Below are 15,575 nucleotides of genomic sequence, written 5' to 3' on the forward strand. Positions count from 1 at the left end.
TGTGGCTCCTCCAGTTCCAGGCTCTGAGCCGCCTCCACAAAGGTAGCACGTGGCCGGCTGCAGCCCGCCTTCCTGCAGCAGCCTCCAACACCATGGATGTTGCTCAGCACCACTGCAGGCAGCAATGGTCAGGTGCTGACATTCTCCATGCACACAGAGCTGGGGGAGAGCTCCTGCACCCTGCCACAGGCCCTCCCAGTCAGCTCCTCTGACCCTGGTGGCCTCAGCTACTGCAGTGGCTTCTCCAGCCCCAGCTGCTCTGTCAGCTCCTCCAGTGGCTCTGATGAGTCTCCAGCATTTATTGAGGAGCGGTGGAGCTAGCAGACAGTGTCTGTTATTTCCAAAGTCCATTATATCGTGGTCCATTAAATCAAGAGTTTACTGTAATAAAAATGTTCATCTTTCAGGAGACACTGGATTCCTCGTTTTGCTGAAACACAGCTACTGCCGAAAACTGGCTTTTGAGGACACTTAGCTTGTTAAGATATGTGACAAGATCTCACGGGTACAACCTGGAACTGTGGGACTGCTATGCTTCCTTAACTTTCCAGCCTGGGCTGTCTCACACAATACTATGCCACTGAAACAATAAACCCCTCCAGGCACTGTAATTACTCATTCATCAGCACATTTAGCTCCACACCCAGTTAAATTGCATGACTGCCTCTCTGTATAGCTTATGACTGACAGAGAGCGCATCGGCCAATAACCCCAGTCTCACACTCCAGAAATACAATCTTACAATGCTCAAGACACTCAGAGTGCAAGCTCGTGAACTGTTTTGCCACTCTGGCAAAGGGTAATGGACATGGAAAAAAATTTCTTACCTTGCGCTAAGATTTTCCAAGCATTTCAACCAAAACCAAACTATCTTTGGTAAAACAACATTTAACTATTGAAACAGGTTTTAAAGGACTAAGTAGGAGGCCTAGGGATCAAAGTTGCTTACATAAATAAAAATAGGAACTATCTAAATTCTAACTTCAGCAGGCTAAGCAAGATTTGACTCAAACAGCTTTTCTCACCATAACACACACTACACGCAGTCCTCAGTCCTTAATATAGAGGTTATACTTCCTTTGAGGCTGGGACCAATTTCCCAAGTTCAAAGGCTTTGTCTTCAAGGTGTTGAAATTGGGGCAGTGAGGGCCCCTCTTTTCTTCCTTCAGCTGCTAGAAAGATCCTTGCTGTGACTTATGAATTAGGCTGCCCCAAGAGCAGGGGTGGGCAGTATAATTTCTGGTAGGGGGAGGCCACTCCAAGATATTGTAAGGTGGTCAAAAGCTGCTACACTTTTCTATAGAGGGGATGTGAGGTCTGGGATGAGGGTGGGAACAGAAAGGAGCTCAGGATAGAAGACGGGTTCAGGACAGAGTATGGGTGTGAAAGGGAGCATGGGTGAAGGAGGGAAAGTGACTTGGGCCAGGAGAGTACTCTGCCTGGGAGAAGGATGCAGGACAGGGTGTAGGAAGGAGACTAAAATCACTCCCAGTCATCAACACTCTAAGGCAGGCTTCCCCACCTGCCAGCAGCTACAAATTGCCTGGCTTTCTGTGATGGGGGAGCAGACTTCCATTGTTGCCCTGCTCTCACAAAAATCTCTCCACCTATTGGCCAGTCTCTATGCAATGGGAGCTGAGAAACCGATGCACTGCCCCCCGCCCCATGTAGCAAACTATCTGAGCTCCCATTAGCCGATTTCCAGCTAATAGGAGGAGAGATTTTGATGGGGGTGATGACAGCATGCAAAGTTCTGCCCCCAGTCGAAGTCCAGATTAAACAAACAGTTTGGTGGGTAGGATCCTGCTCCCAGGCCATATCTTGCCCACCCTTCGTTATAGTATTTCTGCTATCGGAGGAGTCTATCGGCTGGCCTTTGGGACAGTGGATCCCCTTCATGGGACTTAACACAACTCCTGACTTAAACCTGTCTCATGAGGTGCCCCTTTGTTGACACTAAAAGGGTAGCTGTTGACATCTCCCAACCTCACGACATATTTCAGTAACACACATATCACAATACTTCAGAACATCAGATACAATGGTAACACACACACAGTTCAGCAGCAGAGCAATGTTCAATAGATCAAGATTTCTGAAATGATACCACACAAGACACAGCGGTGAACATGGGAGTTCAAGAGCTGTCCCAAGTTACACATTAGCTTGCATTTTACTCTATTTTACACTTAATCTTGACTTTTGTGTGTAATGAGTTTTAATCACTTAAAATCTGTATTTCTATAGATAATAAACTTATTGTTTTATCTTAACAAGTGTGCATAGAAGCTCCATGAGAGAGAAATCAGGCTGGTGCACACAACTTTCCTTTGATAAAATGACAGACTTTCTATGAGCTTCTTTTTTTCATAGCATGCTGGACAGTAAAAGTCATTTCTGGAGGAACAGACCTGGGATTAAGAATTTGTGGGTGTCACCCTGTATATAATTCACGAGTGACAGGTCAAAGTGTTCATATATTTAGCTGAGTGAATTTGCATGCTGAAGACTATGTGTACAGGCCAGAGGTGGATGCTCTGACAGCACAGTAGTGTAAAAGGAACCCAAGGCTAGTGAATTAAGGCAACAGAGCTATTCAGTGTTCCACTTTGTACACTAGGTAATGTCACAACCAGATTCTCTCAGCCCTCCCTTATGAAGCCACCTGTGAGGCAGAATATTACAGCCATCTGAACTATCAACACCATACAAGAGAGCTATAAAGAGAGAAACAGAAAAACATTGAAAAAGGTTTGAAAATTTACGAAACCAGTCCTGCCACAGTGCCTAAAAACAGCCATAGAGAAAACTTCAGCACCCACAATCAAGGATCATGAAAAGGCACTTGAGGCCTTCTCACAAGGAGTGGGAAGCATGGATCCTTTGCACTGGCTGCAGTACAGATATATTCAGTACCTTCCAAGCTCCCCGCTTTCTCTAGCTGCTGTCTCTAGTTCATCTGTTCCCTCCCATCTGAGTTTGTCAAACATGCTGGAGTCTGGAAAGGAGCTCACCTCTGCCTCTGCATTCACACACACACATATATTCATTGGGAACACTACTTACTCGGATCCCGCAGCCATATCTGAGTAGGATGTATCTGGTGTGGTGACTCCCAGAGGGATTGCAATGCTCATGACGTCCGTCAGCGATCACGGAGTCCAAAAGATAGCAACTGGCTGCTCCAAGGGCGGGTAGGAGCCGCGAAGCCTCGACCAACACGTCACGGACATGAGGAAACCTAGCAGGGAAAATATAGTATGTTGCAGTCTCTTAACTTTTGTTACAGTCACAAAGTTTTCCCCCATACCCACTTCCCCATTGTGACTTTTGGGAGAAGGACAAAAGTAGGCAGCTCTCCAGCAGGTGGGATACACAACCACCTTTGCTGTTATTAAACCACCACCCACAGCGCCAAAGCCCATCTTTACAACCCAGTCTCAACCTTAAAGGAGCCAATCTGCTGTCTTCCACAAACTAAATTGAGTGCTTAAGAGACAAGGGGTTCACTCCGTTTGCATCCAATTACTAACAGCTGTTCGTTACCTATCCCTATAGCCTTTCACGAACCTAGCCCCACCAGCTCCCAAAATACAAACAAACCCAATTCTGTGCAGTTCACCAAGGAGCCAGAAGTCTTTATCAACATTTACGTCACACACATTGCTGCTCTGTCCAACTTGTGGGCAGATTTCTAGATCACAATTAAGACTGTACTTTACATGACAAATCATCAACTGAATTCAATGATTATGTGGGACTGATCTCATTGGTGGAGAAGGCCCTATGCTTCCTGAATTCCATCTGCTGGCTTCTGCTGCATAAAGTGATTATTGCCATCAGCACCCCCTTCTTTCAAGGATGCTCTCTGCCACAGATTTACAAATGAGCCTGAGATGATTCAGTTACTACTACCAAAAATGCCATGTTTGATGAGAAATAGTGCAGGGAACATGTAACCAAAGGCTTAAAGGTTTGTGCCATGAATCTGGAGAGACCCACATTAAGGTTCCAAGAGGGGACAGGCTGTGAGATGTGCAGGTATTGCCTACAGAGAACTTTAAGGATATGGATGAACACAGCATTCACAATGACCAAGTGGTCCTCTGTGCCTGGGTGGAAGGCAGACATGGAAGCCAAATGAAGGTATGGGCAGGCCCAGCAGCTTGACATGGATGAGATAGTCCAGTATAAGTGGCATAAGGGCAAGCATCAGGGATGAACAGTGCAGTGCCAATCAGACTGAAAAGCTTCTCAACTTGGTAAGGTAGGTAGTTCTCATAAATGGTTTCCAGCTGTCCAAAAAGCTTGTCTAATCTGAGCTGAGCAACAGAGCTGTGGGGTGCAGCAACTTGAGGGTCAGGTGCTGGAGACTGCTGTAATCCAGTTAGTAAGTCTGTGGAGAGTGGCAGGCTGACTGCAACTTCCACAGACATTTCCAGGTGTGATGTGTATCAGTGCTGGAGGGCCAGGCTGGAGTTATCAATATGTCTGAAGCCCGTTCCTGCCATATCTAGAGAAGCACCTTGTAAACAAGAGGGGTAGGCAGAAACAAGTATAGAAGATGGTTTCCCCCTGGGAGAAGGAGCAAATCTGCAATGGAGCCCAGGCAGTGGTGAGGGTACTGGTATGGCACCATTGCTGACTTACCTAGGGATGCTGCTGCTTTCAAGTTTGGTGCACATTTCAGCTAGAGAAGATGGCACTGTGAACGTGATGAGTTCTCTCCCCATCTCAAAAGGTCTCTGGCATGGAGGACAACTTCAACACCTCTGCATAAACCTCGCAGTGAAAGGAGTCCTGGGAAGGTAACTTGACCAAACTCCTCTTGGGTCATAAGTCAAAGGAGCCAAGCTAGATGACACCACACTTACATGGTCCAACAGGGTCTTGCTGCATCATAAAGTCTCCCCCAGCTAGTCTGGGAGAGCACCCACATCAGGCTTCTTCTTGTAGAGCACTGAGGATAGGGAATGGTGACAGACACTGCCCTGCAAAGAGGCTCTGTGCAAGGAGTCCATGTTGGTGATGAGAATCTCATCTTAGTCCTCTCTGTGTGCTGAAGTTTCCTATGTTGAAACTGAAACACTATACACTGACAACAAGGTACTTAGCACTGGCTCAGCTAACCTCAGGATTGAATGGGGACAGAGGGCAGCTTCCATGAGAAGAATTTTCAGCCATTCATCCTTCTCCTTTTGAGTCCTGGGGCCAAGTCCCCTAGCTTGCAGCAGTCTTTAGCTATGTCTAGACATGTATGCTACATCGAAATAGCTTATTTCGATGTAGAGAAATCGAAATAAGCTATTTTGATGAATAGCGTCTACACGTCCTCCAGGGCTGGTGCCGTCGACGTTCAACGTTGACGTTGGGCAGCACTACTTCGAAGTAGGTGCTGCAGGGGAGCGTCTATACGCCAAAGCGGCCCACATTGAAATAAGGGTGCCAGGAACAGCTGCAGACAGGGTCACGGGGCGGACTAGCACTTCCGGGGCAACAGCTAGCCGCTCCCTTAAAGGGCCCCTCCCAGACACACACAGCCTGCACAGCACACAGTCTGCAGAGCCATAGGCACGTACACCTGTCAAAACAGTATGGACCCCCAGCAGCAGCAGCAGCACCAGCTGCTGCCGCCAGAGGTCCACACACCCGCCCCTGCAGGAGCAGTGCTTGCCCTGCTCAATGCTATGCAGGAGGCAGCTGACCACCTTCTATTCGTGGAGAGGAGCTGCCTCCAGGGGAGGAGGAAGCAGCCCCAGACCTTGCTGCCCTCCGACCCCTCCCCCGACGCACACGCCACCAGCTGTGGAGCTATCCCACGAGCAGACTGGTGGGAGCGGCTGGTGCTCGGTGAGTGCGACAACGAGCGCTGGCTCCAGAACTTCCGCATGAGCCGGTAGACATTCCTGGAGCTCTGCCAGTGGCCCACCCCCACACTGAGGCACCAGGACACCTCCATGCGGTGTACCCTCACGGTCGAGAAAAGGGTCAGCATCGCTGTCTGGAAGCTGGCCACTACAGACAGCTACCGATCCGTGGGCCAGCAGTCTGGCGTGGGCAAGGCCACCGTCGGGGCTGTCCTCATGGAGGTAAGAGAACCCGGAGGCGGGGAGCCCTGGGTTGGAGGGCAGCCCTGCGGGAGGGAGGCCTGGGGTGGAGGGCCAGACACACCCAGCACACCCCTCACTGGTGCTCTTCCATGTCCTTCCCCTGCAGGTCGTCCGTGCCATCAACGCCCTGCTCCTCCACAGGCTCATGCAGCTTGGGGACCTGGATGCCGCCATCGCGGGGTTTGCCAGCCTGGGCTTCCCAAATTGCTTTGGGGCTCTGGATGGGACCCACATCCCCATCTGTGCTCTGGAGCACAGCAGAGGATGCTTCCTGAACAGGAAGGGCTACCATTCGGTGGTCCCCCAGACCTTGGTGGACAGCTGGGGCCGCCTCCTGGACATTTATGTTGGCTGGCCTGGCAACACCCACGACGCCCAGGTGTTCAGGAATTCAGGCCTGTGCCGCCGGCTGGAGGCGGGGACCTACATCCCCCAGCGGGAGATCCCTGTGGGGGACACCACAATGCCCCTCTGCATTGTTGCAGACACGGCGTACCCCCTCCGGCCCTGGCTCATGCACCCTTACACGGGCCATCTCTCAGCCAGCCAGGAGCGCTTCAACATGCACCTGAACCATGTGCGCCAGGTGGTCGAGTGCACTTTTGGCCGCCTCAAAGGGCGCTGGAGGTGTCGTCTCACCCGACTGGATGCAGGCCCCACCAACATCCCCCAGGTTGTGGGCGCGTGCAGCGCACTCCACAACCTGGTGGAGAGCAAGGGGGAGGCATTCTTCCAGGGCTGAGCTGTGGAGGCTGGCAGAGCCGATGTGCAGCCACCTGCTGCCCCCAGTGACCAGGTGGACCCTGAGGGGATCCGGGTCCGGGAGGCACTGCGGGCCCATTTCGACCAGGCTGCGGGGTGAACGCTGGCAGGCCACCCACTGCACCCCCCATCCTCCACAACACTCCCTGCCCCCACACCCACACCACGGAGCACCCAAGAGCACACCCCCCCGCCCCTTTTCTTGCAAATAAAAATGGACCTGTTTTTGAAACCAAAAAACAGTGAATTATCTTATTACTACTATATATATAGTAGTAGTAGAACAAAAGGGGGCAACTATTTACATGGGGGAGTAGGTACCATAAAAGAACAGGGGTCCAACAAACTATATACAAATAATGGGGGATATGTACAAAGGGGGGGAGGGCCACGTCCTCGGCCCTGCACCCTCTACTGTCCGGCGCCCGGGGTTGGAGGGCGTGACCCTCACCTCGGCCTGAGCCCTGGCCGAGGCTGGGTGGGGGCCGTGCGAACCGTCAGATACGGCTGGCGGGTGTCTGCAGGCCCCAGGTCCCCCTTGGCGGAAGGCCGTGGGACGGCAGGCAGAGCGGCGGGGCATGGGGGGCCAGGTATTCCGCTATGAGCTCGAATGTGCGCATGAAGGCCCCCCATGCCTCCTGGCGCCAGGCCAGTGCTCGCTCCTGGAGCTCCAGCCGCCACTCCTCCACCTGCAAGCGCTGCTCCAACACCTCCAGCTGACACCGGAGGGTCGCGAGCAGCTGGGGGTCCATCGCCGTCCTCTGGTGGTTCCTCCTCTGTCGGCCTCGTCCTGGGGCTGGCTGGTGCTCCACCAAGGGGCTGGCCTGCTGGGATGGCCCCGGTGGCCTCTCTGGGACCACTGAGACCTAGCCGGCACTCTCCGGGCCCTCCAATGGTGTAGCTGTGGAACACGGGGGGGGAAGAAGAGTGGAGACAACCGTTAGTGTGGGCCCCGACCCGTGGCCCTTGTCCCCCCACCCCTCTGCTGCTGGTTCCCCATCCCCGTGAGATGCTGCTGCTGCTGATGGGTGTCCCCCCGCCCCCTGGGGAACCCTAGGTTCTGCTCCCCCCATCCCCAGGGATGGGGCATAGTGCTGTCCTGCTGGGGGGCAGGGGCTGATGCACTCTTCTGAGGGACATGCCCCTGCTGTCCTTGGGGCCATGGTCATCTGGGCATGTGGAGGCCCCTGGTCATGTCTGTTGTCCCCTCCCCTTAACCCTGGGGGTGTACACCGGGGCGGGGGGGTGGGTGGCTACATACCTCACGGTCCGCTCCCATGGTCAGGGGACACCCTCTGGGCGGACGCCCTGCTGGAGCTCCGGGATGGGAGGGCGACGTGGAGCCCCCCACTGCTGGAGGAGGATTCCCCCTCCTCCTCCTCCAGCATCCCAGAGGTGGGCTCCTGGGGGGCCCCTGGGGTGCGGGGCTCGCCTCCGTGGCGGACTCCGTCTCCGGGGCCTGCTCGGGCTCGTCGGCCGAGGTGTCAAGAGTGGCCGGCGGGGAGGAGGTGTACCGGGGGCCCAGGATGGACCTGAGCTTCCTGTAAAAGGGGCAAGTGGCGGGGGCGGCCCCAGATTGGCTGGCTGCATCCCGGGCCCAGGCGTAACCCTGCCGCAGCTCCTTAACCTTACTCCTGACGTGGTAAGGAGTGCGGGCAGGGTGACCCCGAGCAGCCAGGCCCTCGGCCAGCTGAGTGAACACATTCGCGTTCCACCTCTTGCTCCCCATTACCTGGAGCACCTCCTCCTCGCCCCAGAGCCCCAGCAGGTCCCGGATCTCGGCCTCCATCCAGGAGGGGCCCCGATGCCTTGCTGACTGGGAGCCCTGGCTCCCCCTGGAGGGGGGTGCCCTGGGGGCGCTTGGGGGGGCTGGCGAGCGGCCATCGCTGCGGGGGTGGTGGACTGGGGCTGCAGAGGGGTGTGCAGGCTGGCCGCATGGCTGTGCTGCTGCCTGCACGCGCTCTCAGCTTCCTGCACAGGAACGCAGGGGGCGGGGAGCTTTAAGGGGCCGCTGCACGCGGCGACCATAGAACTCGGGGCTGGAGAGAGAGTGTCTCTCAACCCCTCAGCTGATGGCTGCCATGGCGGACCCCGCTCTTTCGATGTTGCGGGACACGGATCTGCTACACATGCCCTACTTCGACGTTCAACGTTGAAGTAGGGCGCTATTCCCATCCCCTGATGGGGACAGCGACTTCGACGTCTCACCGCCTTACGTCGATTTCAACTTCGAAATAGCACTTGCCACTTGTAGACGTGGCGGGCGGTATTTCGAAGTTGGCGCAGCTACTTCGAAGTAGGCGACACGTGTAGACACGGCTTTTTTGATGCGATTAATCCAGATATTATAAAGTGTAGAGGTCACTCGTGGGCATAGGCTTGCCACCACCTATGCCCCTGGAAAAGGCATTGACCAATACCATGGGTACAGCCACATGGAATGACTGAGGACTAGAGTAAGAAGAGACCTCAGGGAATCATCCAGTTGAACCATCTGTTCAAAGCAGTATCAATCTCACCTAAATCTTTGCAGCCAGGGCTCTCAAATCTGGCCTTCAAAATCTTTAAGGATGGAGATTGTGCCACCTCCCCAGGGAACCCATCCCAGTACTTCACCACCCTCTGAGTGAAGCAGTGCCCCCCCAGTGCCCAACATCCAACCTACACATCCCACACTGCAACTTGAGACCACTACTTCTTGTTCAGTCATCTGTCACCACTAAGACTAGCCTGACTCCATCTTTGGAACCCCTCCTTCAGGATGCTGAAGGCTACTATCAATTTCCCCCTCACTCTTTTCTGAAGACTAAATAAATTCGGTTCTCCTAGTCTCTCCTCATAAGTCATGTGTGTACCAGCTCCCAATCATTTTCACTGCCCTCCACTGGACTCTCTCCAATATGTTCTCACCTTTTCTGCAGCTGGGGCCCAAAAACTGGACACAGTACTACAGATGTGGCATCACCAGACCCAAATAGAGGAGAACAGTCACTTCACTTGATCTGTTGGCAATGCTACTACTAATGCAGCCCATATGCAATTAGTGTGCCCTTGTTGCCAAGAGGGATGTTGACTCATTCAGCTTCTTGTTTACTGTAACCCCCAGGTTCTTTTCTGTCCAACTACAGCTTAAGCCAGTCCGTGCCCAACCTGTAGAAGTGCATGGAATTCTGTTGTAAGTGCAGGACACTGCAATTCTTGTTCAACCTCATCAGATTTCTTTTGGGCTAATCCTCCAATTTGTCTAGGTCACACTGGAGCCTAACCTCCAGTAGATCTACCTCTCTCTCCAACCCTTAGTGTCATCTACAAACTTGTTGAGCATGCAATTCGTCCCATCATTCAGATAATTAATGAAAAACCACCAAAACTGGCTCTAGGTTCAACCCCTGGGGTACTCCTGCTGATACTGGCTGCCAACTACATACCAAGCTGTTGAGCAATATCCACTGAGCACAACAACCTAGCCATCTTATAGTCCATTCACTCACCTGCACTACTTTAATTGCTGGCAAAAATACTGCGGGAGACTGTATGTAAAGCTATGCTAAAGTCTAAGTACATCATGACCACCACATTTCCCCATATCCAGAGCCAGTTCTCACCACAGAAGGGAATTAGATTGGTCAGGCATGACTTGCCCTGGGTGAACCCATGTTGACTGTTCCTGATGACTACCTTCTCCAACAGCAACGAAGGGTCTACCTGGCCCTGCAGATTTCCAAGACCAGCATCAGATGAAGTGAGTCTGGGCTCACGAAAGCTCATGCTCAAAACTTTTCTGTTAGTCTATAAGGCGCCACAGGACCCTTCGTTGCTGTTACAGATCCAGACTAACACGGCTACCCCTCTGATACCTTCTCCAAGTGTCCCAAAATGGATTCCTTTGAGGATCTCCTGGTTAAAGATTGATCTGTCAATCCAGGGACTGGGTTGAGGGTAATCCATCCGTAGCTCCCCTCCCTTTTTTAAAGATGGACACTTCATTTGCCTTATTCCAACTGTCTGGGACCTATTCCAATAGCCACAATTTCTCGACGATAGTGACCAACACCTCTGCAACCACATCAGCCAATTCTCTAATCAGCATCTTCAGGTACATTAGGTGCAGCCTGATTTGAGTAATGCATATCCAGATTTTCTAAATAGTCTTTAAACCTGTTTTTTCATTAATGAGGGCTGCTTACCTCTTTTTCATACTGTGCTGCCCAACAATGCAGCAATCTGGAGCTGACCTTGTCTGTGAAGAACAAGGCATAAAAAACATTGGGTACTTCAGATCTTCCACATCACTAGGTTGTCTTCCCCATTCAGGAAGGGTCCCACACTTTCCCTGACCACCACCTTGTACCTAACATACCCGAACAAAAACAAACAACCAACCAGTTACATACTTTCTTCGACAAAAGGATTTTACCACAAGATTACAGAGGGAGGCATCTGAATTCAACTGGAATTCACTTGTAGTGGGCATCCTTCAGTCTGCATAGACTATGGATCACGCCCTTCACCGTTCCATTTGCAATCATCATTTGCAGCGTCGACTGTGACCATGAAGGTCCACACAAGAGCGACAGCCCTTGCTGCATCTGTTGCATATGTAATGGGTGTCTGGCAGGTCCTTGCTGTGCTTTCTGTGGGCTCACTTCTCCTCTGCTAGCTGTCTGAACCTCATCCTACCCTTCTGAAGGCCTTTGTGTAGTTCCTGCCTCCATCTGCTGTGATCGTCTGCCAGCTCCTCCCAGCTGTCCGGCTCGATGTCTACCTCCCTGAGGTCCCTCTTGAAAACATCTCTGTAGCGCAAACATCTTTGGGGGTGTCCGGGAGGTCTTTTGCCAGAGGCTAGCTCACCATACAGGATGTCTTTTGGGATCCTTCCATCATTCATCCTGGGGACGTGGCCAAGCCAGTGGAGCCACCGCTGCCTGAGGAGTTGCACACTGTCCTTCCACGATATTCCAAGGATGCGCCTGAGGCAACGCAAGTGGAAGACGTTCAGCCTCTTTTCCTGGCGGGCATACAGGATCCAAGACTCGCTGCCATAAAGGAGGGTGCTGAGGATGCAGGCTCTGTAGACTTGTATTTTGGTGTGGGTATACAACTTGATGTTATTCCACACTCTCTTGCTGAGCTTGGACAGAGTTCTGGCTGCTTTTCCAATCCTCCTGTTTAGCTCAGTCTCCAATGACAGGGTGTAAGTGATGGTGGACCCAAGGTAAACGAACTCGTGGACGACCTCTAACGTATAGTTGTCAATGCTGATTGATGGAGGTTCAGCAACATCCTGACCAAGTAAGTTGGTCTTCTTTAGGCTGATGGAAAGCCCGAAGTCCTTGCACACTTTGGAGAACTGATTCAGCAGTTTCTGAAGCTGGTCTTCTGTGTGTGACACTACAGCAGCATCATCCACGAACAGCATCTCTCTGATGAGGACTTCCCGCACCTTAGATTTAGCTTTCAGCCTTGCAAGATTAAACAGTTTCCCATCAGATCTTGTGTGCAAAAAGATCCTCTGTTGAGGATCCAAAGGCGTGCTTCAGGAGGAGTGCAAAGAAGATCCCGAACAATGTTGGAGCAAGAACGCATGCTTGTTTGACACCGCTCCTGATGCTGAACACACCCAATAATGTGCCGTTATAGTGGACGGTTCCTCTCATGTCTTCGTGGAAAGACTGGATCATCTTGAGTAACCATGGTAGACAGCCTATCTTGTGGAGCACTTTCAACAGTCCATCCTTGCTGACCAAGTCGACGGCCTTGGTCAGGTCGACGAAGGCAACATAGAGTGGCTTCCTCTGCTCCCTGCATTTCTCCTGCAGCTGCCTCAAAGAGAAGACCATGTGAATGGTAGATCTCTCTGTGCAGAACCACCCTGTGATTCGGGATACACCCTCTCAGCAATCTTCTGGAGTCTGCCGAGGATGATGCGAATGAACAGTTTACCAGTGATGCTTAGGAAGGAGATTCCACAGTAATTGTTGCAGTCGCTTCTGTCTCCTTTGTTCTTATACAAGGTTACTATGTTAGCATCACACATATCCTGTGGAACTTCTCCTTCTCTCCAGCACAGGCACAGTAGCTCACGTAGGTGTTCCAGGAGGGTGTCCGTGGCACACTTGATTACCTCTGGTGGTATACCATCCTGGCCTGGGGCCTTTCCTACTGCAATGCTGTCGATGCTTCCTTTCTTTCCTACTGCAATGCTTTCTTCAGTTTGCCCACAGTTGGTTCCTGATCCAGTTCATCCATTACTGGTAGGAGCTCGACAGCATTGAGGGCTGTAACAACCACAATGTTCTCGTGAGAGTATAGCTCACAGTAGTGCTCGACCCAGTGCTCCATCTGCTTGACTTTGTCAGTTATGACTTCACCAGATTTGGATTTCAGAGGTGCCATCTTGTTCTGGGTGGGTCCTAATGCCTTCTTGGTGCTCTCGTACATTCCCCTGAGATTACCAGAGTCAGCACTGGTCTGGACGCTGCTGCATAGCTCAAGCCAGTAGTTGTCTGCACAGCGCCTGGCCGTCTGCTGTACTGTTTTTCTGGCTGCTCTGAGTGCTTGCAGGGCAATCTGGCTCGGTGAGCATTTGTACTCCAGGAGTGCAATGCACTTCTTTTCGATGGCTCAAATCATCTCATCACAGTTAGCTTCGAACCAGTCTGTGTTGCTGGCTGTTCTTCCAAACACTGACAAGGCCGTGTTGTAAATTGTATCCCTCAGATGCTGCCATCTGCATGTCACATCGGCATCCCCAGGGCTGCTGCGCAGATTCTCCTTGAAGGTCTCTCAACTTTTCGGCTTTCTGAGTTTGCTGTCTTTCTGGCATCAATGAGGGGCCTTCCAGTTGGCTTAGAGTGGTTCAGCTTCCTGGGTCTCACCTTGAGTTTGGAGCAAACTAGCGAGTGATCTGTATCACAGTCGGCACTATGATAGCTGCATGTCAGAAGGACGTTTTTGAGGTTATCACGTCTAGTGATCACCACGTCTAGTTGATGCCAGTTTTTTGTGCATAGGTGTCTCCATGACACACACTGCTGTGGCTTGGTTTGGAAAAATGTGTCTGTGATGCACAGACTGCAGCACATGCAAAGTTTAAGATGCTGTCCGTTTTCATTCATTTTTCCCACACCGAAGTGGCCTAAGCAGGAAGGCCAGGAGTCACGATTGGCTCCAACTCTTGCACTGAAGTCACCCAAAATGTACAGTTGTTTGCGAGCAGGTATTTGCGCTATGGCAGCACTAAGAGCATCACAGAGCTTGTCTTTTACTTTTAGTGTGGCGTACAGGGTTGGAGCATAAGCGCTGATCAGGTGGACAGGACTGGCGCAAGTTTGAAGTATGACCTGAAGGAGTCTTTCTGATCCGCCCATGACTAATTCCACCATTTGTAGAAGGGTGTTTCTGATGGCAAAGCCAAACACCATGCTCTCTGGGTTCATCTTGGGCTTTACCCTGCCAGAAAAAGGTGTAGTCCTTTTCCTTTAGAGATTCCGAAACTGCGAGTCGCGTCTCTTGCAGAGCAGTAATGTCAACTTGGAGCCTCTTCAGTTCCTCACTGAGGACAGCAGTCTTTCGGGTGTCACTGATGTCCTGAAGATCTTCAGTCAAACCAGTCAGCATGGTCCGCACATTCTAGCAAGCAAGCTTAAAGCTTTGATGGTTTCCTTTTCTTGTTGATTTTCTTATTGGTTTGCCTGGTGCTCAAATTTCAGTCACTTGTCAGGTTTGGGAACCTTAAGCCTTCACACACCCAGTGAGCAGGTGAACTGTGGCGGGACAGTATCCTTCTGGCTGGGGGCTGCCCAGCTTGAGGCAGGCGGTGACTGTCCAGTGAGATGCACTGATCTCTCCCACCGTCGAAGGCAACTCCTGGCGCTCGTTCTCTACGCCAGTCGAGCAAGAGCTTGTAACGGGTATCTGTTACCTCCCATGTTGGTTCAACACTGTTAGCGAGGCTGGAGTACCTCTCCAGGTGCGAGCCTGGGCAATTTTTTTGGGACCCTGGGCTGCCCAGGCACCAGTGGCCCCCTCTCGGCTTTACTGATATAGTCCAAAGGAGAGGATAACCTCTATGTCTGGTACCAGCTCAGCGGCAGGAGTTGCCAGGTCAATGCCAGAAGCTGGCACAGAACTGCCTTAGGACTCCCCTCCAGATTTTCTGTCAGGGTTTACTCCTTCCCAGGATAACTCACAAGGCAGTGGGGCATTCACTTGTAAGTCTGACATATCTAACCTGGGGCTTAAGCGTGACCTCAATTACCTTAGGCCCTACCTTTGGTCTTCATGGGAATGGCACCATCCCACTCAATTTACTCCTTCCACAGGTCCCATTAACGACAGATGACTCCCCGCTTTCTCCTCCTCCTCCTCACAAACCTCCCGCAGCTACGTAAAACCTGGATTCTTATTTCTGCTCCAAATCTGATTAAATGGGTCTTTTCATTTTCTAACAAAACTTTTTCTTTAAGCTGCTACATGGCTGCTTGTTTTGATTTGTTTTTTTTCCCCCCGTAACTACTGTTCTTCAAAATGCATTCACATTCATTCCAAATAGATGTCTGTGTGCGTATGTGCACATTGTCACGGAAAGTTTTCCTCTAGCAGCTAGCCATCGGGTCAGCCTGGGCACCCCCTAGAGGGGCACCAATATGACACCCACTATAGGGCCCTACCAACCTCTCCCACTTCAGTTTCTTCTTGTCG

General features: G+C 51.7%; 1 protein-coding gene across 8 annotated transcripts in view; it reads right to left on the minus strand.

The window, feature by feature from the left end:
* SETD5 (SET domain containing 5) overlaps positions 1–15,575 on the minus strand; it is a 193,227-nt gene that overhangs the window by 128,642 nt on the left and 49,010 nt on the right. For all 8 annotated transcript variants that reach the window (XR_012647042.1, XR_012647041.1, XM_075006096.1 and 5 more), the window contains one exon: positions 3,067–3,241. Coding sequence is in view for 6 of the 8 variants with exons in the window: in XM_075006096.1 (XP_074862197.1) it covers positions 3,067–3,137 (71 nt within the window). In the remaining 2 variants the exon portion in view is untranslated. The remainder of the gene's footprint in view (positions 1–3,066; positions 3,242–15,575) is intronic.

This window comes from Carettochelys insculpta, chromosome 11 (genome assembly GCF_033958435.1).
Source record: "Carettochelys insculpta isolate YL-2023 chromosome 11, ASM3395843v1, whole genome shotgun sequence".
NCBI lineage: Eukaryota > Metazoa > Chordata > Testudines > Carettochelyidae > Carettochelys > Carettochelys insculpta.